The sequence below is a fragment of the Zosterops lateralis genome (genome assembly GCF_965231275.1).
Source record: "Zosterops lateralis genome assembly, chromosome: 1".
Classification (NCBI taxonomy): domain Eukaryota; kingdom Metazoa; phylum Chordata; class Aves; order Passeriformes; family Zosteropidae; genus Zosterops; species Zosterops lateralis.
The window spans coordinates 149,018,311-149,044,901 of NC_139762.1; the positions used below are offsets into that span (position 1 = coordinate 149,018,311).

A 26,591-nucleotide genomic window follows, 5' to 3' on the forward strand; every position below is an offset into this window, starting at 1 on the left:
TCTTTATCTGATGCTGCACACCAAGCTGCTGATTAAGAGACCATCAGGGATGCCTCCAGGACCATCTTCTAGTGTTTGGTTGCCAGTTCAGCACTTCTCAGGCAATGCATCATTATTTTTACCTCACTGCACCACCTGAAAAACACAAGCTATCCTCTCTTTCTCAGCCTGAATAGACTCTGCCAGGACCCTCTTTTGATCACACTTCACAGTGTTTTATCTGCATTGCTAGGTTTTATGTTCCTTTTGAGATGAGAGGACAAAGCAGCAAGCTGTTGCCAAAATGCAGTAATTTAGTGGCATAAGATTCCCTGTCATATTTTAATTTAATTTCTTATGCTTTCTAATGGCTAATTTCGGGTTTTGACTGCTGCAGTGCAAGAAACAGACATTTTACACAGAATTATCCCCAAAATTCAGGAGAACTTCTCATGAATAGCTATTTTAGAGCCTGTTTGTGAATGCACAGAGCCAGTGCATTCTGCAGTGAATCCTGACCACTGTGTTGTCAACTTGCAATTTTATTTTCTCATCGATGAGATATTAATAGTTGAGAAAAGACATGTGAAGTTACAGTGTCACATAGATATGAAAACCCCAAGATTCAGAACTGATACCTGTGGGTGTCCCACAGCTTTTTTTTAAATTGCAGCTTGTCATACAGGATTCTATATTCACCCTCTTTAAGAGCTGAAGCTTTCCTATTGCAAATCCTTGGACCTGTCAAAACAGCAGAACCAGGGGGATATTAGGAAAAGGGTAAACAAGTTAAGGCAGCTTATAAAAGCTCCAAGCTTTGAAAGAACCACAGCAGAAATAATGGATTTGGGGATAAAGGGAGGTTCTTTGCTGAAGCAGGGTGAAGGATCTGACAGTATACTGAACGAAGCAAAACACTTCACTTCACTTACTCTGCACTGGGAAACAGAGTAAATTGAATGAGTAAATTGGCAAAGTCTTCCCTTAACTTCTATAATCCTGAGAAAAGAAGGCATTAAATGAGTACATCAGTAACTACTCATTAAGATTTTTTTTCCTTTCCATATTCCCAAGATCACAGAATTTATTTTATTCAGCCCTCCTTGATAATTAAATCTAGTGAAATAAATTTCTTCTCTGGGACTTCATTTATTATCACAAATGACATATTGTCTTAATAAAAAAATGGTTCTGAATTAACCAACTGTGCTTATGCGACTATTTTAGATTTATTAGACTTTTCATTTTGAAGCTGCATCTTTGTATTGTAATTATGCTTTATTCTGTGGAAAAAGGGATTTAAGTTATGAGATAATTTCCTTGACTAACACATATTGTGGAAGTGATAAAATGAGCCAAGAGTCATTCTTATGTTTCAGATTTTTTTTTCATTTGAAAAGAAGAAACATCATTATAACTTAGAGAACTATGTTCCTTTTGCTTGTGTTTATTTAATGGAAATTAGAACTACTCATGTGTAGATAATTATTTACCTAGTGCAGTACTGTTTGATCTACTGAAAGACTCTTTTGAAAATGAACTTACTTTGAAAGAAGAGGAATTTTAAGGAGCTGAATAAAAACCCACCAAGGCATCTTACAAAATGCAAATAACAAAAATCCAAATACAAAACCCCACCTATAAAGTTTCATGTTCATTTGTAGGAAGGCAGAAGGCTTTTTTCCTATTTCTTCAGTTTCTACTTCCTCAGCCAAGGCAACCACTGTACCCATGGCTTACAATCTTGAGCACTGGAGCTGGCTCAGAGCTGAGGTGCCCAAACCTTTGGCCATCCCTGAACTAAATAATTTTGATGGTTCCAAAAGGTTTGCTGAGACTGTTGCTTCCAGGCTGGAAGGGACTTGGAGGGAAAAAGCAGAGCAGCTGCTCCAATAAGGAATTTCTGCTGCCAGAAGCATGCTGGCAGCTCACTCAGCCTGTCCATGTGAGAAGTGGATGATCTTGGGAGATGTGCTGGAAAAACCAGCCCATGTATTTATGTCTGTCCTCTGTGTTTCCAGCTCTCACTCCCTGGTTTCCTCTGTGCCCACCAGGAGCCCAGCTCACACACCAGCACAAGGGAGGGGCACCTCAAGGCTGCCAAAATAGAGCTATACAAATATCTTTGTCTAATGTAGCTAAGCCCAAGGCTGGGTTTTGCTTGACCAAGTTCTGGAAAACTGCAGGGAGAGCAGGCTCTGTGGAAGGGGACAGAGAGTCCCTCCTCGAGCTACGTATGACTGTGTTTAGATGGCTCAGTTTATTCTTCCAGCTTTGTAAGAGATGGAGAAGTGTTTCCTGCCATCCTACAGTGAGGTAGAGAACCTGCACCCTAGAAGTGCCTGTTTGTCTCTGGATGGCTTGTAACCATTCCCACAGCAGGAAGCCAGTCTCCTCTTAAACAACTCTTCAAGCACACAGACTTCTGAAAGGATTTTTCTGGGAGAAAATGCTAAGTTTAAACAATGTGGAGGAAGTCTGAGGTTCAGTATTAGGAAGGTCATTTGAACTCTCATGCTAACAGCTCTGAAGTAGATTATTTTTGCCAGCTTTCCTTTAAATTAGACTGCAAATTGCCATTATTTGGTATCTAAGAAAACATTACGTGGTGAAAAAAGTGATCACAAAGCCTCTGTGATGATGGGACAGCTTAGATGAAAAGAAAGAGCATGAAAGCAATTTTTTGAAAGCTGCATACTGCAATGGATGAACCTTGACATGAGGAAAATGAAATTTGTGAGTCTTTTTCTCTAGGTATGAAAATTAATTCAGAGACCCAGTGGACCTGTGGCACAGATAACAGGAAAGGAACATTTGTGTTCACAGAAGTGCAAATTCAACATGGTCTGTGTATAGTCAAATGCTGTGATATGTTTGATGTCCCACTCATATTTGCTATTTATATCAGGGAAACCTCAGTGAATCACAGTCATAAACTAAGGTCCACACTGTACTGTGGATATACAGAAAAGTTATCCTAACTTCACATTTTTTACAATCCCCATGTGAAAGGAGCTGGGACACTCGGTCCTCTTTGAACTAAGAAATGTTCTTGATTAGCTGAGATGGCTGATTTTTATTTGCTTCTAATCAAAGCACTCAAAACAGGAAACCTCTTGGTTGCCTGTAAGAATTCTTTCATCTGCCTTCTCTTTGGACTTGAAATTGCTTTATTCTATCTCAAATTAACTTGTAAGATGCAGGAAGGAGAAAAACCTCTATTTGTGCATCATGTAGCTTGTGGGGGTTAAATCTTCACTGAAGTTTGTGAGTAATACCTCAACACTAACAACCTCCAACCTCCCCACAGGTCCATAACAGGTGAATGAGATTTTCTGCACCCCAAGCCTCTCCTGATTTCCTGTGTTTGTGCCTCACTGAGCCAGGAGATCCTGTGGGGAACATGGGACACATTTCCTCACGATGTCTTTGGGGTTTACCTAGAGGAGGCACACAATTTTAGGCCTGGCTTAGGGATACAGATGGATATGGATAGCTTTGGGGTCATTATCAAATCTGCTGTAACTGCATAAAAGGTCCAAACTTTCTCTTGTTAAAATTTACTCCATCTTGGGGAAGAAGGGATAGAATAATTTTCAAGTTTTCAGCAGTTGATTGAATTTATGTTAAAACTGCAGCGAAAAACATTTTGTGGAAATTCGAAGAAAGTTTAAATTTTTATTCCTTCCATGAGTACAAACAGTCTACCACAAAAATCATATCCACAGAACACTTTCAAGAAGCCAAACTAGTTATATTAAGCTATGTGGATGTTACCCATGTGCACAGTATTATCGTGTGCACACTGACACTAGCTGACAAGTGGTTTACATATCAAAGTGATGGAGCCTCTTGTGAAGGATTAATTCATTCAGTTCCCCGAAGACTTAATTTACTCAGTTTAGACTCTTACAGAGAAGATTCTCTCTGAATAATCCCATATACAGAGAATGCCATCCTGCCCTCTTGCTGAATGAACCTACACTCTTATTTCCCATAGCTGAGCCTTGCAAGTGACCTGTGCTTGCTGCCTCCTCGGTACTGTCACTGTCACGGAGGGACACAACTGCATAGTTATCTTGGCTAAGGTGACCTCTGGGATCAGGGGAGCAGGAAAGCTCCTGGCCAGGGGTGCAGATGCAGCCTTGATGCTGTTTTGTGCCCAAACCTCTGACAGAGTAAAAACCTGAGACTGGAATCTGGTTTACTTCGAAGATGGATGCTGCTTTTGGCACCATGCAGTTACCCAAAGCTTGGCTAGTTCTCTTTCTGTTACCCTGTGGCACCTTCTGCAGTTCTGTCTTTAAGCAGTTTCAAGTGTTATGTAAACGCAATAATCATGGAAGACAGCCCAGTTAACACATCAGGTTTTATTAATGGCCATTTCCTCCAGTCATCCTCTGACTCTTGCTTGGTTTGAGCTGTGTGTTTTTCTGGGTGCTACATTTCTACTTGTACTGATCAGGTTTTAGCATTCTTTGGCACAAAGAAGCTGTGCATTTTCTGCTGTTGTACCCTATATTGCTGATACTCTTTTTGGGCTGGGCACTAAACTTAATTTGCTTGCTTTGAATGCAACCTTTAAACATTAACAACTTCTCTTTCCAGTTTGCTGTATCTTTTCCTCCGCAGCTAGAGTTTGCAGATCATTTCTGATGTTTGAGCACTGGCCACTATCAGATTTACTCATCTTGTAGGTGCCTGCTTGTTTTGGCTTAGTTGAACTGTGTGCTTCTCCAGGTAAATTTTTATACCTACAATAATTTAGGCAAACAAATCTTCTAATGACAGGGGGTAAGAAAATTTGCTGAATGTTTTTCACTGCATGCTTGTGGCCAACAAAGAACCTGAAAAATGCTATTATATTAAATCCTTTGTGTTTGGCTCTCATCACTTGATTTGTCCGTACAGGTAATAACACAAAATTCTCAAGCAGCATAGATGGTTTCTTCCTATGAAACATGTGGCATATTTATTGTCTTGGAAGAACTGATGCTAGGCAGAAGTATTTCTGTAACACAGCTTGAGGAGTAACCCTTGTTCAGTTTTGTTCATTGCTTTGCTGCTGAAAGAGAGTGAGAACTACCTAAATTATGTGATACTATGGGTGTCATGGGTGTCAGTGAACAAGGTATTTACAAAAATGACTTTATCTCAATTCAGTGGAAAACTGCCTTTGTTCTGGACCCTCTAATCTGCCTTTCATCTCTGGTCTTGTCACAGGCAGAAGAAATGAGCTATATGTGTGGGAAGTCAGTAGATTGGAAATTTATCTTTGATTTCCTTTCTTTGCATCTTGCCATCTTGGTTTGAACAGAAGTATTGGCTCTTGTCACATTGTGTTTGCCTGTACATAGCTAAATTTTAAGAAGAAACTAAATTAGATGAAGTATTAAGTCAGAGATTTCTCATTTGCTTTTGAAAAAAGGAAATTCAAAATATAATGCTTGGAAATCAAAACTCCCTCTTAACAACTCCTTGATTTAAATTAGAGCCCAATAGAGAAAAAGGTTTGAAGATACTGCAGTGATCAATTTTATTTACTTTTGCAGAAAGGGGCTGTTTGCTGGCATGAAGCTGAAGAAGAAGAAAAAAGGCGAGAAAGGGCTGACTATTGCAAACAAAGATGCATTAGGTAAAGCCTCATAAATCAATATTGCAACAGGGATGAGCAAGTGGTGGGGGATTATATTAGATCTGATTTCATGTGAACTCATTTGAATTGTGTATCAAGACTTATTAGCATTGATAAAACAGGCAGTAAACCCTTATCCCTCCCAAATAAACAGAGAGCTAATTCTTTTTGCATTAACTGTTTCACAAAGTTGACATTCAGATTCTGTGACTTCATACTGCTCTATATGGTAAATTAAAAATGTCAGCCTGCGTCTTAACACAGAGAGATGGTACATTTTTGAGGGTTTTTTTCTGCTTTAAAGGTAGATAATTTATGACAAGTATGTGATTCCTCCAGAAGTTCTGCTCCTTCTAGAAACCATAAATACACAACCTGCATAGGCTGGGATGGCTGGATGGGCTGGCCCAATAAAGCTGGCAGCTTTACTCAGTAGAATGTGTGTGCCTGTTGTGAGTGCACATGGGGTGAGGAGAGTGGCTAAAGCCACAGAAATATGGGAAATGGTTTTGCACAGGAGGAGAGCTGCTGCTGTAATTAATCCTGCTTGATACAGACCATGAGAGTATCTCTAACTGGGACACCCAAATAAATAAAATATTCAGTTCATGATGATAAATTACCTGCTCTGGTCCAAGTGAGCTTTTTTGCTGCTAGAAATCAGATATGGGTTTATTTTCTTGTCTGTTTTCTTCCTTAGGTGATCATGATGAAACGGCAAATTTCCTCCATGACACTCTTGGGAGACAGGAAGAGGTAGAAGAAGACCTGATGAACAGTGATGCTCTGTCCAGTGCTTTTGGATCCTTAAGCCCAAATGCGAAAAGGTGCTCCTTCATGTATATAATGTAACACCCCCTAAACACCTTTTCCACCCTTCCTGAGAAGGGGCATTACCCTTGAACAAAACATCTGACAGAAAATCCATTTGCTGACAGCAGTGATCCCTTCACTCCCACTCTCCCATGACAGAGGGCAATGCACTTGTCAGCTCAGTGATATCACCAGATGCTATCCAGTGCAGGCAGAGATTGAAATGGATCCTGAGTGTGCCTCAAGTGTGCTAAGGAACTCTGCTAAACAAAACAAGCCAAAGGGAACAATGATCTCTATAGCAAAGAGCTTGTGTAGTTATGTTTTTCATTCAGGAGAGGTATGCAGTCTAGGGAGGAGTGGAGTCAGGTTTGATGAAATCAAACAAGTGAAATCATTGCTATGCATAATAGGTAGCTGCACTGGTTTGCGTGGATGCAAAATATTTCCCTATCAAAAGTATATGAGAAAGATAGAGATGGTCCATGCTGATGAAATCAAGCCTAACAGTTCACAATAAAGCTGTCTGCCATAAATAATACTTGTTTCCTGTTGAGAAGTCTTTCCAACGTGTGTCCAAGTACCAGCTCTGACTTAGAGATGTCTAATGACTTCTTTTGTCATTTAAACAGGGCAAAGCTGATGACTCGAATTCATGAGGAGGAGATGAAATCCCAGCACTACCAGGTGAGCTGGGGGTGACAGCCCTTATGTGCCTGTGAATTCCCCAGGCAGGCTGGCCCTGAGCCCAGGAGAGTCCATGGTGTCCTTGTGCCCCACAGATTGCCATCACCATCATCGAGGCCAGGCAGCTGGTGGGTGAGAACATCGATCCTGTGGTGATCATCGAGATAGGTGATGAGAAGAAGCAAACAACAGTAAAGGAAAGCACAAACGCCCCTTTCTACAATGAAGTAGGTGCTTTCTCTTAAAGAAGACATTTTTTTCAGTGATTCTGGGTGGATTCTACCATTTGGTAGCTCATTAGGGGGTGAATTAAGTGTGCAGCACTTCCACATCTGAGCAGGGAGGTCTCTCCAGGAGACAAAGCACTAGCAATAGCTCCCTTGGGTTTTAGATATGTTTGCTCTTTCTCTTCTCAAGGTCTGTCCCACCTTCTCCAGCACATTCTGCCTTACTCCACTGCTGCTGCAGTTTTGTAAATCATCCATTTGGGAGCTTTGTCCAAACTACACCCCCACACACACCTCCACTCCCTTTTCTACTATTTCATGCTTTCAGCCTTTCCTTGACATATGTTTGCTCCAATTGATGACAGACGAGGCCAAAACAACACCCAAAACTAACAAGTCCTTTGGTTTCCTTGTGCCTCCTGCCCCTTTTAACAATATCTTCTGGTGTAGACTGAGGTTTATGGGCATTTATGAAGCAAGTCTTGTGCAGCCATGCAAGGAATCGAGTAGAAAACAAGTCTACACCATGGCAGAATCATGTCAAGGGCAAGGAAAGAATTTTCCTTTGTCCACCACTGCTCACACAGCACACCCAGCATCTCATCAGGGCTCTGTGCAGTTACACAAACTGCTGAACCATGCAGCTGACACTCCTGGCTACCTGCCCAGGGATGATTCTCATCTGCTGTCCCCTCTTCCCACAGTACTTCGTGTTTGATTTCGTTGGACCGCAGGTGTTGCTGTTTGACAAAATAATCAACATCTCTGTAAGTACCTAGGAAACCTTAATAGAGTAAGTAAAGGTCATTGTTGTTTCTGTCACTCCAACTCTAAATGATTCTTAATGCAGTTAAAAATAAATGATTTTGTGTGCCAAGAGTGCTAGAAAGTCAGAATGAAGTATAGGAAAGAGGACAGAGGAAAGGATAAGGAGGAGATTCAGCTGGACATACCCAAAAGGAGTATTTAATCTGCATTTTTAGGGACACTCATTGCTGGTGTGGCAAATTTCAAGGAAGAATGAGAAAATTCAACTTAATTCCCTCTTGTCCTCACTGTCTTCATCCATCTAATTTTCAAGCTGCCACTTGATTCAAACATCTGGTTTATATCAGTTCCTCAGTTAAATTAACTGAACTAATGCAGACACTTTTCCTCTAGCAGGGGCTCTCGGGGTGTCTGGGAGTGTCACTGCTTGGTTGCTATTAGTATGGGAGCAGTCTCCGAGAGTTCAGTGCTGCTTCCACTGCTCACTGCATCTAAAGTCCCAGGAAAACTATTGGGGGACATTTTTGCTCTCTACAATTACCTGAAACAAGGTTAGAGACAGGTATGGGTTGGTCTCTTCTCCCAAGTAACAAGTGACAGGACAAGATGAACTGACCTCAAGTTGCACCAGGAGAGATTTAGATTGGATATTAGGAAAAAATTCTTCACAGAAAGGGTAGACAGGCATTGGAATAGACTGTCCTGCAAAGTGGTGGAATCAGCATCTCCAGAGGGATTTAAAAGACATGTAGGTGTAGCTGTTGGGGACATGGTTTAGTGGTGGACTTGTCAGTGCTGTGCTAATGGTTGGGCTCCATCTTAAAGATCTTTTCCAGCCTAAATGATTCTATGATTCTGTGGCATCTCAGAACTGTCCTGGTGGAAGACAAGCATGCTCTTGGACTTGGAGCATTAGATAATGATGTGCAGTTTGGAAGGCCAAGTTGATAGAGCCATGTCAATTATCTTGTCCGAAACTCATCACCACATGTGGCAAAGCTGCTAAGGAATTAAGGATTTCATGGGACTCTGGACAGTGCTGTATTTGTATTATTTGGAAATATCAGGAAATATCACAAGCTGTGCACTTAATGAACTCTATTTTTTTTTTTTTTTTGCACTTAAAGTCCATCCGTTTTATTAGATATTTCTCTGGCAAATAAACAAAGTGCTGTTGCTCCAGGAAAAATTCCTTTTTTTCTGAAATGCTTTGTCAATTTCAATAATGTACACCAGGAAAAGATCTTTGCTGGTTGAGATTAACAGAAACAAGCAGTGCTCAGGGGCTATATGGCGCATCAGTGTCTACTTCCTTTTCTGAGCTGCTAATAGAGTGACTTTTGCCAGCTACAGAATAAAATGTGTCCATTTACACATGGACAATGGGACAACTAGGTTTTCAGTGCTGGGAGTAAACTGACAGTCAGAATCCTAAAGTTCCATTAAAATCTACTGCATCACACTCAGAGCTCAAACATAAGAAGTTCATAACTATGTAAGGTATCTGCAGATCTGATCTCATCTGTGAGGACAGAACTTAGTACAGGCTGACAATGGCATGGGAGTAGATATCACCTCACTGCTATCACATATCACAACAGGTGACCCCATAGGTGTTTCAGACATGGTTCCTGTATCAGCACACTGCCAAGTCACCCACTCCTGTGTGCTGCTGATGCTGTTGGGGATGTATAGTTATTTTTCTCTGAGATATGGACATTCTTTCCAATCTCACATTCTTGTGATAAAGGTTCCATATATCCAGTGGTGGAGGGGAAAGTGCCAACTTTCTGACTGCACTGGGGGTATGGGAAAACATGTCACCATTACCTGCATTGTGTCTGCACAGTTTCATCAAAAACTCAGAAAACTTTCATCAAGGCTCAGAAAACTTATTTTATTTATAGCTGATGAAGGTGAAACACTATGAAATTAAAAGTCTTCTGGGTAAAAAATGACTTTAGGAAAAAGCTCAGTTACAACAATGAACTAACCCTGGGCAGTGCCTATGTATGCTACTGAAAACAGAGATTCATTACCTTGCAACTGGAGAATGCAATCTGTCAGGGGAATAGAAATAAAGAGAGGAAATATGTGTGCTGGGAGTGAAGGAAACCCTGAGGGATAGAAAGTTTCACAGCACTTGCTTAGCATGGCTGTGAGAGGCTTTTGCACAATCAAGGAATAGATGTCAGCCTTTTAAGCTGTTCTGAAACCAGGTGAGACATTTTTTGAGAAATACAATTCTAGACCAAATCTTCCCTTAGAAGAAGCCTCTGCCTTGTCTGTAAAGTGAACCACATGCAAGTATTTGAAAATGAAACAGAGAAATACATAAGTCTGGGAATAATGAGAATTGAAAATTATTAATTAAATTTGAATTAAACTAAATTAGATTAAATTCATCACTTGGCAGGAAGAATGCAGAGACAGACTTGCTGGGGCCTGCTGGCCATCTAATATACATATATATATATCACTTCTCTGATTTCGTTAATATTGTGGGGGGGTAGATTAGAATTGAGTATCTTGGTTTACGTGTACATTAAAAATGTTTCCAAGAAACACTTAAATTCTTTCTCCTCTGAGTGTACTCAGTTTTTATGGCAATTCAGCTATTGGACAGAAAGTGACAGGATTTCTGTAGCCTAGTGTGAAACCAGTTATGTCCCATGTGTTTATATTCATTATGATTTATTTGAAACTGCCAGGATAAGTAATATAACTGCACCTACTCTGAAGGAACATCGATCTAATTCCTGCTCTCTATATCCCAGGGACCTGGGATGAGCCTGTGTGATTCCACTCAGATGAAATTATATTGCTTTCTAAATTGGCACAATGTTGGGTAAATAACATATTTCAAATACTTGCTGTATCTGTTGTGACTCTGCCCCCAGTTTTGGGTGGTGCTGGATGTTGCTGCTTATTGCCTCTGAACCAAATGGGATCTTTTGGATGCTCTTTCTTAGGCTGATTGGGAAGAGAGATAGTGACACTCTAATCAGCTTTGTTCTAACAGGTTATGCACAATAAACTGATTGGCAGTGTGCTGATAGGCTCCTTTAAAGTGGATCTGGGAACGGTGTACATTCAACCAGGTGAGTGGTGCATTTTCTGCCCTTTTTGTCTGTCAAGGAAGATTTGAGGCAGGGAAGGAGAGGAGAGGAAGAAGTGCTGCTTTTCTACTTAGGTGGTTGTGGTTTACAACAACTTAAAGCTTTTGGGAGAGTTGTTTTCCTATTTGGATAGCAGAGTACCAGCCAAACTGTCAGAAAGAAGTTCAGCACTGAAAACACCTCGGCAATCTGCCCATTGGTGGGTAGCACTTTTCAAGGATGGCATTTCTTTAAGTCGGCAGATGAATATTCTACAAAACCCAACTGCACTCATTTGTTACAGAGCATCCAAAGCTCTGTCCCCTGTATTGGAGTAGAAGAAGTGGAGGGAGGGAGACTAGGATGGAAGCTGGAAGGAGGAGTGGTGAGGAGAGCACAAAACAAAAGGAGAAGCAGACAGATCGTAACAGGAGAGAGAAGATGACAAAGAGGTGACCATGAGTCACTTGACTCGTCATCCTCAGAGCTGTTCAGTGCTTTCTGAAACTTGAAGCTAAGAAAATTTCACCTATCTCTCTTTTGATTTTTTTTTTTACAACCAACCACGAAACTTGTATCTTTTTCTCTTCCATAATTACTTATTTTATGCACCAAGGACATGGTGTCTTCTAGGTCGTTGGGAAAGAACACATTTAGGCTGCTTGCTATAGATGTCACACAGTTATAGCAGGAGTGTAGAGTGATTTGGGTCACCCTCTCTGCAGGGTTCCTGTAAGAGTCAGTAGAGAGGAATGGCCTATGTGAAATGAGCAGTCTATGTCCATGCTCAGGCTGTGTTAGTTTTGAACTCTGTCCTGTATCTCCTGCTCACACTTTGACAGGAGAGTGGTGTCTGAGGGTTGATTTTCAGCTCCTATCCCTGGTACACCGTGGTCTCTCCTTCCCACTCCTTTACCCACCCAAGGTGATGTCCAAAGACTGAACATGAGATCTCAGGACCTTTCTTGATGGAGTTGCTGAAACAGGGTTACAGCAAGGGCTGTTGTGGGTGAATTTTCTTATACATTTTTCCTCTTTAAAGATGGAGCTGAATGTGCTTCTGGCTAATTCCTCTTCCTCTGCTGGCTGTCCACTCTCCTTCCCTTTCTCAGCTGTCTGCCAGCAGTACAGTGGCCACAGCACCCAGCAAGGGTTTTGCTACTGAGTTCTGAGATCTTCAGACAGTTCTCCTCAAAGAGGTGGCCTTTCCTCATGAAGACTTAGCCTTGGTTCAGCTGCTGAAATCTCACTCAGACTTCCACTGGTCTTTAGTCATTGATCTCAGTAAACACTGATGAAAATGAGCTTGTTTCTGACAAGCTCTGGATCAATCCTTCACTTGTCTTTTTGATGGCAATATATTTTGGACCCTTTAGAAGCGTCTAGTAGACAAGTGCATTTCATCACAATCCTCCTGACAGCACAAATATTGTTTGATGTACCTTTTCTGGAAGTGAAGAGGAAAATATTTGCATGTTTTTAAATCCTCTATTCGAGTGTTTAAACTTGTCCTTCTTACAGGTCATCAGTTTTGTGACAAGTGGGCACTTCTCACAGACCCTGCTGACATTAGGACAGGAGCCAAGGGGTACCTGAAGTGTGACCTCAGTGTGACTGGGAAAGGTGATGCAATACAAGCTACACAGAAAACAGCTGATACTGAGGAACAGATTGAAAAGTACTGCAATAGTTTGATTTTGTTTTTTTTTTTTTTAACTGCTTTCATCCTTACTAGGTGCCTCATTAAGTCTCTGCCTTCATTTCAGTCCTTTCCTTGTTAACTTGGGGTTAATAGCAGGATAACACTGTATACCTGGCTGTTCTCAAATGCTCAAAGAGAGTTTCTACAATCCTCTCATCTAAATTGAGGGCCAGGTTAGGGTCACTTCTCTGCAGCTGATAGAATTGACCAAGTCCTGTTGGCTAAGTTCCAAATTACCCCTGACAGAACATTCATTGATCTGAAACCAATTAATGATTTCTTAAAGCAGTGAAGTAAGAAGAAAAAATATGAGGAAAGCCTATTCCTTTTCCACTCTCAGTTGTAAGTGTATGGATATTTCCATATCCTTAGATAAACTCAAGCATTCTCCTTGTAAAATACAGATGTTTAAGGTGGTAAATATGCTACCAGCATGCTTTAAATTTTCCTGAAGAAGTATTTCTGGTCAGTGTTGACATCCTGGACCAAGTCTGTGACAAGTCCTGAAGCTGATGGAGCACATGGTCTTTGGGGAAAGGTGGTGGGTGTTGGGTTTTGAGCCTAAAGGAGAGCACTCAAAGGGGTGTCATTCATGAAGAGAGCAAAGACAGGCTCTTTTCAGATGAATGGCTTGTTTCAATAGAAGGATGAGAGGCTTTGGAGGCAGGTAAGAACAATGAAAATTCAGAACAGATTTTTTTTACTCTGGAGATGGTCAAATGAAACAAGGGCCCAAAGAGAATGGGAAATCTCTGTCCTTGAAGATATTCAGAATTTATTGAACAAGGTCCTGAGAACCTTATCTGACTTGACCTGATTCTGTATCACATAGAAATGTTTGCTGAGTAATGCCATATCATTTTCTTGTGGTAAAAAGATTTTTTTGGGTTCAGATGAAAAAGCAATTTCATACACCTTTTTGTGTCTTCTCAGGCGCATGCTAATGCAAGATCACAGTGCCATTGGAAAAATATCACTTCATTGTCTAATTTTTCCATTTTAAAAAAACAACTTCTCTTTTCCTTTTAGGAATCTATTGATCCCCAAAGGCTTTCCATCTGAAAGACCATGGGCCAGATTTTATGTGAGAATTTACAAAGCAGAAGGACTCCCGAAGATGAACTCTAGCATCATGGCCAATGTCACCAAGGCATTCATAGGCGACAGTAAGGACCTTGTGGATCCCTATGTGGTGGTCATGTTTGCAGGTCAAATGGTAATTGGGATCCTCTTGATCACAAATTTAGGCCTTCTTTCCTATTAGCTGTGCTACAGGCAGGTGATTATCCTGATGTCATTTAACTTAGAGTTACATAACTTAAGTAAAACATGTATCTTGGTCATCAGAAAATGTTCAGTTCTTAAATTATGTAGAAATAAAGTCATGGAGATACTTAATGCCAGCAGATCTAATATCAGGCTCACAGCAGTAGGTTAGAGGCAGGCAGCAGGAGGGGAAAGAGGATTCTGTAGCACTGTTACTAAAACATCAAGTTACAAGACAGTGATTTACCCAGTAGGGTATTTAGGTAAGTGCTGTGTTCTGGTCTCCCTTGAGTGAAATAAGGAAGCAGAGCTGAAATCAGTGAATGTGGTTCAATCAGGGGTTTAGGGCTGTGTATTGATTTCTGAATTACTCTGCTGAAATTCAGGACTGTCTCAGCTTTCCTGTGTAGAGTAAGCATTTTAGCAGACTGGCAGTGTTGCATGGCTTCATTGCTCCTAGAGCAACTTCAGCATCAAACATGATGTGACAGATTCCTGCTTGGAGAGGCTTCTGATTCTGGTGGAAGAGGAGTGTAAAGGACGTCCAGGGCCTGGTTCCCCGGGGGTACACCATGAAACATAGTGTCAGGGACCCTGTTTTGATTACTGGTGTAAATAAACAATAGATCAAAACGAATACTATTTTAAGCCAGCAATGCCTTCTGTGTGCAAGGGAACCTTAGAGACAGCTCCAATTAGTCCTTTTTCAGGCATGAGGCTCTTGATGCTGATTGCACATTTTGTCATGAATCCAAATTGCAAAGTACTACTGTGGGTTAAAGCAGGCAAATGCATGCAGCACCTTCAGGTTCAATAGAGGGCTGAAGACAAGAATGGGTCACTGATGTGAGTTTGCACAATATGTGTGCAAAATATGGTTTTATAGAGAGTGGGTTTTCTGACTCGGTTCTCTCCACTTAATGAGAAAGTGTAAGACCTGCCACAGCTGGTGACTGTACAGACTGTGACACAGTCCTGCCATCTCCTTAGGTTTGGAGGACCTACCCCTCTTGTACACAGGCATATATCCCGAACATGAACCACAATAATCATATTTTATGCTAGATAAATTGCCTCATTTAAGGTAATCCCACTGGTACCCACAGCCTGGTATCTGTAATGAATTTAGTTTTTCTTTAATGGGAAAAACTGCGCTACATCACCACTACCCAGATATTTCAAAAGACATTTGAAGATGTGCAGTTTGTAGCAGAAATGCCAAAGTCTAGTACAGGTACATTTTGTGGATAAGGGTCCTGAAAAATTAGATTTTATTCTAGGCTGTGCTGTGTGTACATGAGAATTCATTAGCCATAGTGTGGTCTGTTATTAGATGGCAAAATGAGCAAGCTAATAAAAAAGCCAAAGTACTTTTGAGATAGGATATTTGTGCTTTAAAAATAGCCAGAGAGATGCTGCTAAGTGCAATTTCTGCCATACTCATTGCCATTCTCCAGAGTTCAACCCCTCTGGAATTAAATATGCTGGACTTTCATTTCAGGGTCGGACAACAGTGCAAAAGAACTGTGCAGATCCAGTGTGGCACGAACAGATTATCTTCAAAGAAATGTTCCCTCCACTCTGTCGAAGAGTCAAAATCCAGGTCTGGGATGAAGGCAGCATGAATGATGTGGCCTTAGCCACCCACTTCATTGATTTGAAGAAAATATCAAATGAACAAGATGGTGACAAAGGTAAAGGGGATAATGTCTGTTCTAGGATATACCCTTAAGGCAAAATCTACTTGCATGGGATCTTGGCACTGGCTAATCCTAATTTAGGGATGTTCAGAATTCAAGTGTTGGTTCTGAGATACTTTCTATTGCTTAATTTCACATTATATTACATTGTACTCAGTGCATGGAGGGTCTGACATTGTTGTTCTTGTTAAAGGGATGCTGCATAATTTGGTACCATCTTTGTGACTGTGACAATTGTCTAATCTAATCTATTGGGGATGACAGATATAAGTTTATAGTTCATGTGAGTTTATGTTAAACAATGAAACCACAAACTGACAAACACTAAAATTCAAAGGCAGAGTGGGCTTGTGTTTTTCATCTACCCAGTGGAAGCAAAGTGTTTAGGTAAGGCACTGCTGGGTGCTATCACAGTCCCAGGGAGGCACCATGTCTCTCTTCAAACAGAGGATAACTAGTGTGTTGTCCTCTGTTTGAAGAGAGACTCACTATCTGGAGTCTTTTCACTGATGTTTGAATCTACCTGTACAGCCTTGTTTATGTTGTGTGATCTACATGTGGAACATTGTCAGTTACCATAGCTCAGTGAAGGCACAGTAACACCTTAAACCTGCCAATTCAAATGTGTATCTCATTCCTTATTTGGAAATAAAAGAAAATTTTGTATAAATTGAGTGACCCAGACTTGGAAACCTAAAGGTCTGACCTAAAGGAGAAAGCCTCCATTCTCTCCTGCCATGTCCCAGTCTTTAGCCTGCAGCAGCAAGCTCTTTTTTCAAGAGATGCAATAGACCTCCTGCCCAGCACGTGTGGTACCATCATCCTCTGAGAAAGAGCTCTAGCACAGCACAGTTGGTTGGGTATTGGCAGAGGTTCCTTGGTGTCCAAGAATTGCCCTGCAAAGCAATGTTCTGTGTGAAATGATTCCCCACTGCCCAGAAATGGGTCCAGGTTTGGCTTTGGGGGCATTACAGGCAAGATTTCTTGGAGTAGACAGTGAAGACAGCATGCTAACACCTAGCAGAAAAGCCACAAAAGGTACTTTATCTCCAGGATTTTTGCCTACCTTTGGGCCAGCCTGGATCAATCTCTATGGCTCACCCAGGAACCACAGCCTCATCGACGACCACCAGGAGCTTAATGAAGGCTTTGGAGAAGGGGTCTCCTTCAGGGGACGTCTCTTCCTTGAGATTGCTGTGGAGATACTTTCAGGAGGAGCCCGTGAGTCGAAGTTTTCAAGCATAATCAAGGATATCAAATCATCATCTAAAGCTAAAGATTTCAAAGCACTCAAAGGAAAAGACAAAACTGACAAAGCAGGAGAGGACCGGAAGTCAGCTTCTCCTTCAGACAAGATGAACTCAACTGAAGTGGAAGTTGAGCCATTTGATGTACCTTTAGAGGTCAGTATGATATTAAGAGATTGGTTGTCATGTGTCTTTAAACCTCCAAGAATGGTGCTCATGTGTGTGTTTGGGGTCAGACCATATAATGCTGCTTTTTGTGCTCCCTACAGTTGCTCCATGTTTGCACAGTCTTGGGACCTCCCCACAATAATACAGCACAAATGGAGCATTAATGTGTACCTGTAACTCAAAAAACTCTTAAGTAGGATTTAGTGTTCATAGAACTTAGTCTCCTGTCATATTATCCCTTTTGATTAACTGCATCCACATGTTCCTACTAGAAACTTATCTGACATCACAAGAAGTGTCCAAAAACTGACTAGATGTGATGTTTTGTGATATAGTTTATGGGCACATTCAGTCAAACTTGGACTTGCTGATCTCAGAGGTCTTTTCCAGCCTTGACGATTCTGTGATTCTGTCATTGATCAAAATTATCTTTTGTAGAGGGAGTTCCATCTCACTTCTTTGTTAGTTCTGATTCTTGGTCTTTTCACTCCATCTCTGTAAGTAGGAGAGTAGCAATTGTTCTTTGGTCTTGATGCCTAGCCTTGAGAAGTACACTTCCTTGGCCTGAGGGCTGGCTGGAGCAGGTCTAGGAGTGTGTTAGCAGAGAACTGGCATGGGTAATTGCAAGCCATTTGTGTGAACTTTTGCTCTGCTGTTCCTTTATTTACTCATATAGTTGTAAATTACCTCTGTCCCTCAGTTCTTCTCTGAAGACTAATAGAAGTGACATTCAAAGACATTTATTTCCATATGAATTTCCCTTTATATGCAAGAAATCCATTATTATGAGTAGCTCAGACACGATGGTCTTGGTCCTGGCTAAGTACCCCAGGTAGAGAAAAAACCCTGCTGTAACACCCACCAACAAACATTAATAGCAATAATAAGGATTTATTTCTGGCTGCTGTTTCTCAGTTTCAAATAGAGAATGAATAAAAGGCAACAGCATGATACTGTGATGCTTGATATTCTTTTGGTTTTGATATTCAGCAACTACTTCGTGCTACAGTAGACAGTAATTGTATTACAAGCCTCTGAAAGGAAAAGCAGGAACTGGAGACTCTGCCAATAATGCAAAAAATGTCTCATAGAGCCTCTGAGACAACAGAGGCAAATTATCCATCTCCACAGCACAACTTTATTGACCTATTCTGACAGCAAGAAGATATTAAAATTTGTTTTCTTTATAATGGGAGATAGAAGTATGTGTCATAGTCTCTGAGCCTTGGCTTTATTTGACACCCTTTTCTCTCTGGGTGTACTTTGTAAAGGGTAAAGTATACCCTTTTCTCTGGGTATACTTTGAAAAGTATAAAAAGCTAAAGTTACTCTGGAGCTGCAATCTGTTTGAGCTGTTGACTTTGATATATGATGCTGTTAATCCTTTTACTGAAGACCTATCATCTTTTGCTGTGTACAGCAGAGGTTTTTCAATATTAAGAGATCATGGGCTCTGTCAAAAACTATTTCTGCTTTGCAGAAGTCAGGGAAACAAATATTAATGTAGAGGTGATGTTTTTATTTATTGCCTCACTCACATTGCAGAACTAGTGCTGATCTTGCCTAATGGACCTCAGTTTGCAGGTGTTGTGAAAGGAGAAAGGTTTGGATGGGGAAGATTGTGACAGCTGGGGTGTAAATGTGGAGAGAACTCAAACCATAAAGTATATATTCTTTGAGCTTAGTCTTGGCTTGGAGTTAATAGCTTGTTTTGTTAATGACCCAAGAGCATCACACGTGTTAGCTGGCCCTCCTTGACTGAAAGTGCATGCCAAGTACAAGCAGATGCTGGTCTTCAACAGGTGTAAACAGAGCCCTGCAGAGCCTTAAAATTCAACAAAAGACCATTGCACCTTTCCTTTGTGCTAAAAAAAAAAAAAAAAAAAAAAAAAAAAAAAAAAAAAAAAAGTAGAAGGTAAAATAAATGCCAACATTTTCCTCCTTCTTCTCCAATAGATCTATGAAGAGAAATTTGAGGAATTCCTTCTCTTTGGAGCATTTTTTGAAGCCACAATGATTGATAGGAAGTTTGGGGACAAGCCAATAACCTTTGAGGTTTCTGTTGGTAAGTGTGTTAAGGTCTTACCCAAAGGAGAGAGGGAGCCTCAGGAGCAAGGGAATGATAGGTGTAACTGACAGGGGTGTTTCAGGGCTCAGGAATCAGCTTCAGAGTAGAGTTTAAATTTGAGTTAAGCCCTGATTATAATTTCTCTGGATAACAGTCAAGCTGGGCTTACTGATGCCTGGCAAATGCCCTGCATTAATACAAATGCCCTGTATCAATACAAATCCTCTCCCTCAATACATACAGTAACTCAGCCTGTATTTACCCTCTTAATCACTTGGGAGATCAAGCTCAGATAATTTACTTCAGGCAGAGTTCCTTCTGTGATGTCCATTGCAATCAGATCCTTTGTGGGGAATGATCCATTGTCTTGGCCAAACCCACTGAGTCACCTGTGGGTCTGTGAGTGTGGCAGGGGGGTGATGTACAGCCAAGACACAAGATGCAGGCACCACCTTGTCCTAACATCCTCCTGGTAAGTCCTTTCCTCTTCCAGGGAAAAGCAGGGCCATACTCCATTAGCTCCTCATTGTGGAGCTAAATTATCCCTGGAAGCAGACCAAAGAGAAAATGAAGACATTTTCATGAACATTGAGTGCATATTTTCAAAGCAGACAAGCTTTCTCCTAAGAGAGAAGCTTGAATTGGTTTCATTTCCCTTGCAGGGATTTATTATCTCTGTACCAGACCCACCAAGGGCCCAGGTGCACAGTAGCACCCTGGCACTTCCAGTCTTTGTGCTTGTGTCCATGACTGTGCTCAGCTGTAAGGCTTTGTGTGCAGGGAGAGATGCTGTGGAAAAATGGGGGAATCAATGAGTGATGCTGATTCCTGCTGAAACTTAGCAGGAAGCTGAGCCGAGGATGGCAAGAAATACATTTAAATTGTTGGACAAGAAATTATGGTGATTCTTGTCAGAATTATTACTAAGGATGAATCTGGCTCTGAATTCTGGACCTGAACAGCTATTAGCCACCTATGTAGCTGAAATTTGGACCCAAACTTGGTGAGTTGCCATTATTTGCACAAAAGGCTGAACCAAAAATCCAGATCAGGATGTCATATTGGATGATTCAGCACATTCTTCTCCTGCAGGGAATGTTTTCTGTCTGTCTCTTTTAAAATCTGTAATTACCAGTTTGATGGATGTACCTCTTTCCCAGTGCTGATAATTGCCCTTTAAGGCAAAATCTTTCTGGGGAAGATGATTGTATCATTAGCAGAGTTGTCTGGCATTAGGCTTGAAGCTGGGGCCTCAATGTGTTGTTATTACTAACTCTGCAACCCTAATAGGCAGAATTTGTCTGATAAAAAGTTTATCACTTCTGATATCAAACTTTGAAATGATCATTCATATGTTGTGAAGAAGATATACATTTTCTGTGTAAATCAATCCCATACCAGGGCCCCTGAGCACGGAAATATCAAAAGCAGTATTGTTTTGGTTTCTGAATTTCTTTAGCAGAAGCCGAAGGTCCTGAGGGCCATAAATCAGAGGATCACATCACCAAATTATGTGATATGCTAGGTATAGGTCACAGGGGTCAGGTAAGGAAGCACTGTTCTAGAACCTGACATTCCAGGGACAAACATCATCTGTCACAACCTTTATAAGCTGTGGTGTGGTTAAAACAGCTAAATGAACAGGAGGGGACAAAGACTTTCCACTGGTATGACTGGCCATTTTCTTTTTTTTAAAACCTCGTTCCTGTTTACCACCTCCAAGTTAGACATCTCCTGTAACCCTGGATCTCTAGGTAACTTTGGAAGTACTACTGATGGGGTGTCAGCAGGAGCTGGAGGGAAAAAGAAGACACATAATGGAGAATCAGAAGAAAGCCTTCTGCATGAGAGGGAAGATGACATTTCTCATGACCTTGGAGTACCCCTGATATCTACCACAGCCCCTGAGAAGCCACTGATCACAGGTGGGAACAGGTGAGCATCTGTATTTCAAAACCTCATCATGGAGGACTTTGGTTCTTCATAATCCTGTGGGACTCATTGATGAACCCAGGCAGCATTTGTTTTAAATGGAGGCTTTCAGGTCCTCAATTACATCTTTTACAACGGTAAATTTTCTTGTCTTCACTGAAGTGAACAGGCCCTGAGTTATTTTACATGCGTCTAATCTTGGTCTTATGGGCGCTTGAACCCTTCCTGAAAGTGTTGTGTGTTACACCAGCTGTACATTGGAAAGCTACAGCAAAATGCAACCTCTTCAGTGCCATCCTTGGTTTAGGGTCCCACACTGTGATCACAAGTAACACCAGCCAGTGCCCAGCTCCAGAAGCACGATGTGAAATATGGAAATCTGGCCAAGGAAAAGTCACCTTCCCTGAACACCTTGTAGAGCTCATAATTACAGATACAGACTTAAATAGCAAGTATTAATAACAGAGGTAGGAGGAAATAGTCATTAAGAAAAGAAATGGAGCAATGGATGAAAGTATGCAGAACTGTTCTTCTAAATAACCTTGCTTAAAAACAGAATTGTAAAGGTTTAATTCATTTGAAAGATACTAATAAAAGAAATATTTTCTTTATTGTTTTAGGAGGTAGAACAATCACAGATATTGGTGACTGCCAAGACTGGATGGCACTTCTTTCTTTAGAAGGCCAAGCAGTCTACAGATATAAGGACCAGGAGGAAAATATCAACCTGGATCTGTTTGGTTTCTGGATGTCTCTAAATTTAAAAAGCACTTTCACTCTTTTCTGCAATTAATGGCTCACTTAGATTAAATAAGAGCTAGTGAAAGGAAACAAGAATGAAAATATCATGGTAAAACAAATTCTGGTTTTGCATCAAGTAAAAAAAGAGAGGGGAAAAAAATCCATGTTTGATGAAAATACAGTTGCCTTTCCTTGTTAACAGAACTGCAAATTTGGGTACATGTAGAGGTTATCTTCCTGAGAGAAGTTGTGATTTTTTAGTTTTCCCTTAACAAGAATTTAAAGAACATTGTAAAAGAATGAATCACTTTTCAAATCAGCTATTTGCTTCTTGGCTTGGTCCAGTATTAATAAAGTTTTCTCTCATGAAAGATCCCTTTTCCTCAAATTTATGTAGAATGCTGCATCATTTATTCCCTCCTGTGCCATTTAAAACAGTCTGGTCAGCCACAGACACAAATGAATGAGTTTTTCACTGTCTTCTCTTAATGGCATCTTGGTGGTATCATGACTGGATATTTTTAGTATTAATAAGTACTTAATGGGATATCCAGTTGTTTAGGTAAACTGCATTTTAGATTCATAAATGAACCATGGAAAACAAAAAGAAGGGTATATTTTGGAGATTAAAACCACTAACTAATGAAAGGAACAGGCAGAGTAATAAGACTTCTAAAGCAGACAACATGAAACTCCCAGGAATTTTCCACATTTATGTCAAAACTTAAACTAAGGATAAACTGAAAAAGCGATTCCTCAAAATTATAATAGTGGGAATAATAGACATGAATTTTCAGTTTTCCATTTGAATTTTTTCATGGCTATGTACTCTTCTTAGTAAATCCAATGAAAAGGTTCATAAGCTCTATGAATTTCAGGTTAAGTTGTTCAGGCCCTGGGAGATGGTTGAATTGATTTTCTCTCTTCTGAAAGCACCAAAATTAATGACAGCCAAGGCCTATGTAGCTCTTCTGTGCACCAAATTCAATGGGTAATCCTCACCTCATTATGGGTTATTGAAGAGAAAGGAAATGTAAAATTCTCTCTCTTTTGATATCACATACAGCAGTAAAATGAAGTTAGAGAGAATATATTAAGCTTTAGAAAGATGGAAAAATGGAAATGGAAAAAAATTCACACATAAAACTTCTTAGGGGTGTGTGGAAATTTAGAGTCATTGATATGACACTCAAGAGCAAAAAGTGATTTGCTTTCCATGGTCTTGGCTTGATGATCTAACATCTGTGGCCAGTTCTATCTGAAATCGCTGAGACTGAGGCCATTAAAGCCCTGGACAGAAGAACATGAAGTGGTTTGCAAATGTTCATACACATTAAAAAGGTGTCCACTGCCCCACCATTGGTACAGAAAATGGCTCTCCCATGGCAGTGTGTGGAACTATGGCTTTTGAAGATGTGATCAGATATTAATCTTTTTTTCTTTTTCTCTTGTATTTTCCCACCATTAATAGTATTTCAGAGCTTCTCTGCATGCCTTTTTGTTTAGCTTTTCTTCCACCCTGGAAAACACTGAAATTAGATCCATTGGCTTCAATTTTTTTCTCTTCAAGGATCTCACAGGTATCATACATGATGTTTGTGTTTGCTCTTCCCAGGAATTCTTGGTTAACCTGTGAGACCACATCCTATTGTGTCTACAGTTTCTGTTCTCTGAGAGCACCAAACAACTTTTCTTTCCTCTGCTTCCCCTTGAACTGCTCCATCACCTTCATGATCTGCTCCCTACCTTGTTTTCCCAGGAACTACCAGTACCTGCCCTATGATGAGAGGAAGCCCTGTGTCTGTGTAAAGAGCTACTGGGGCAACCAGACCTTTCGGCTGTACTCTTCCAACACTCTTGAGAGAATGGCAGATCACCTGGTAAGTGGCAGCCATCCTCCCATGTATTCAGCAAAGCATAGCAGTGAGAGGCCAAACTTCCCAAATCAGACCTTCAAAACATCCCCCAGCTGCATTCCTTGTTGTTCATTTTGTGAGAAAGTAGTTTATATAAACCCTTTATTTTTTCTTTCCCCCCAAATTGCTTTGAACTATTAGAGCTGCTCAAGTATTCCCAACCACAACTATGTTTTTTTGGCCATAGCTCTTCTTTCCTTCCTCAGCAATCTTTTTAAAAACATTCCACCAATTAAATTATGAGATACAGAGTGATTTTGTCTCCTATGGCTCTTCCTCTAATGTCTTCTTGCCATATATTTATACTGAGCACTCCTTAAAGGAGAGTATTTTCTCTTTGTTTTCCTAAAACATTGACAAAGACAGAATGGCATATCCTCTCATGGGCAGTCACTCTGACATCCCCGTCAGTGTTTTCCCATAACGATGGGTTTCTTTCTACCTTTGTTTAAAGTTGACTTCAACAGTCTCAAGAAAGTAGGGTTTTGGGTTTGTTTGTTTTTAAGTGACTCCTAATGTTGATTATTTTAATGTGGGGCACTCAGATTAAGAGTTTGATTCATCCGTCATTTTTCCATATATATATTGTGAGCAACAACACTGACGTCATACTAGTGCAAGGTTGTATCAGGAGAAGACAGTGATCTATAACCAAACATTTTGAACTCAGGTATTTGACTATTAAACATTTGAATATATGGATGTGGAGAGATAATGTCTGTCGGTGCACCTGAGCACCCACAGGACCTGCTGAAAATCCAGATATTTATTTTAGTTTTTAAGAACAAGCTCCATTCCTCATGGATAAAAGTAGGTTTTATGATGAACCTTTCATATGGATTCAAGTGACCACTGAAGTTTAGGGTGTTACCTGCAGCAACTTGCTAAAGTTAAGCAGCAGGATTAGAAACAGAACCAAGAAGAACTATTATTTTTTCTCCTACCTAGCAGATAATGTTTCCCACCGATAGATCTTTACCAAAGAAGAAAGAACACAAAGTTGCTCCAAGCAGTAATAGCTTGGAGAAGTAATTGGAAAGACTGGGAAAAGGTCAAAATACATCATGCTGCTGGAGTCTTTTCTCTGTGCTCTTCTAGTGATATATCAAAGGCTTTTTCTGCCAGGCCACAAAATCACCTACCTCATTCTTGCTAGTCATAAATGGTACTGTAACACCGACAGAATGACAAAGTGCCCTCCTGTGCATAATGGCTTTCTCATGTGTTTTTCATAGGAAGAATCATTAGAGCAAGTAAAGGACTTGATCAAGGTTTCAGAGACTGCAGCTGAGGAGAAAATGAAGAAGACCCTAAATGGTTTTATCAATCAAAGCAGGTGATAACATTTACTAGATGCATACAGAAAATCAAATTTAATGTTGGCTACAAATTCAGGGCTAGACAAGGAAACTGATTATAATTTTTAAAAAGTACAGTAAACTTACTGAGATGTATATTTTATTTACTTTGCTGTAAAAGCAAAGACCTTCACAAACTGCAGTTTCTATTTAGACAGAGAAAATATGTATTGTTATTTCCCATATTTGGTATTGACAATAGATGACTGCCAATCATTGTCATATTATTTTGGCTTTTGGAACCTCAAGAATATGTTATATATGTGATAAGTAGTATTTAATGAAGTGTGTGATAGATACACTGTAAAAAAACCAACCGAGGTTAATATAAAAATAAAAGATGCCACATATTGCTAGAGATCCAGTGGCTCTGTATCAAATGACACGATTGGGTTCCAAATAGATATAACCCCTTATTTCTATGTATTATTAATCCATTTCTGTGAAGTGTGGTGTTGAGGTTTTGGACTCTATTCCTTGAATCTTATAAGTACATAATCTTTTGGAGATTTTCAGCATCTTTGTCTTCTGGTTCGTGTACTGCAGCAGACACAGAACATTCCAATGTATTTTAGCACATTAGTATTCTCACATTAAAAAAGTAACAAATTTAGCAACCCTGTTATTCCTGTCTCCTAGGGTGTTCATGGTCATTGCTGAAAAGAAGCCCAAAGGGTTGAACTACACTGCTTTGGACAAAAAGAGGCTCATGCTGTTCAAGCAAGAGCTGGTATGTGTTGTTTCTTTTCCTATAAGCATTGATGCAATGATGATTACTTAAAGCACACTGCTTGATTTTTTTTTTTTTTTCTATTTTATTTTCTATTTGATTGCATCATACGGGAAGGATTTGTAATTCACATGAGTATAGTATCCATCAGCATTTAGTTTAATAAATCCCACTGTGCTTAATAAAGAGTCATCAAGTACACCAAAATGAATCAGAAGATGTTGTTTTTAAATACCAATAAGACATTATAGTAATGAGATTATTTTTCTCATCCATGCCTCTTAAAATGGAGTGATGCTGAGCTCAGTGGAAAAGCACCAAATCTGCACTGCTGTCAGGTGTCTAACTACTGTGGTGGTGCTGAACTTCAAGACTAGTAAAATCTGGCCTTTGATATTCCTGGACCTAGTAATCTCCTCCAGTGAACCAGTGAGAAGAAACCAAACTGGGTGGAGTGCATCTGAATATTTATTACATTTTTTTATTGTTTGTAGCACAAAATAATTTGCTTTCTGTCAGGATCAAGGCCCACTAATCCCAGGTGGCAATCACATGG

The 26,591-nt window shown here is 40.2% G+C and overlaps 1 protein-coding gene across 2 annotated transcripts in view; it reads left to right on the top strand.

Annotated features, from left to right (window-relative positions):
- FER1L6 (fer-1 like family member 6) overlaps positions 1 to 26,591 on the top strand; it is a 73,704-nt gene that overhangs the window by 14,160 nt on the left and 32,953 nt on the right. For both annotated transcript variants that reach the window (XM_083868252.1, XM_083868251.1), the window contains exons 2-16: positions 5,532 to 5,614; positions 6,315 to 6,441; positions 7,060 to 7,114; positions 7,210 to 7,341; positions 8,046 to 8,108; positions 11,132 to 11,210; positions 12,729 to 12,885; positions 13,939 to 14,125; positions 15,677 to 15,869; positions 16,929 to 17,278; positions 19,247 to 19,355; positions 21,113 to 21,293; positions 23,791 to 23,911; positions 25,183 to 25,283; positions 25,945 to 26,035. In XM_083868252.1, coding sequence (XP_083724378.1) covers positions 5,532 to 5,614; positions 6,315 to 6,441; positions 7,060 to 7,114; positions 7,210 to 7,341; positions 8,046 to 8,108; positions 11,132 to 11,210; positions 12,729 to 12,885; positions 13,939 to 14,125; positions 15,677 to 15,869; positions 16,929 to 17,278; positions 19,247 to 19,355; positions 21,113 to 21,293; positions 23,791 to 23,911; positions 25,183 to 25,283; positions 25,945 to 26,035 — 2,029 coding nt within the window. The remainder of the gene's footprint in view (positions 1 to 5,531; positions 5,615 to 6,314; positions 6,442 to 7,059; positions 7,115 to 7,209; positions 7,342 to 8,045; positions 8,109 to 11,131; positions 11,211 to 12,728; positions 12,886 to 13,938; positions 14,126 to 15,676; positions 15,870 to 16,928; positions 17,279 to 19,246; positions 19,356 to 21,112; positions 21,294 to 23,790; positions 23,912 to 25,182; positions 25,284 to 25,944; positions 26,036 to 26,591) is intronic.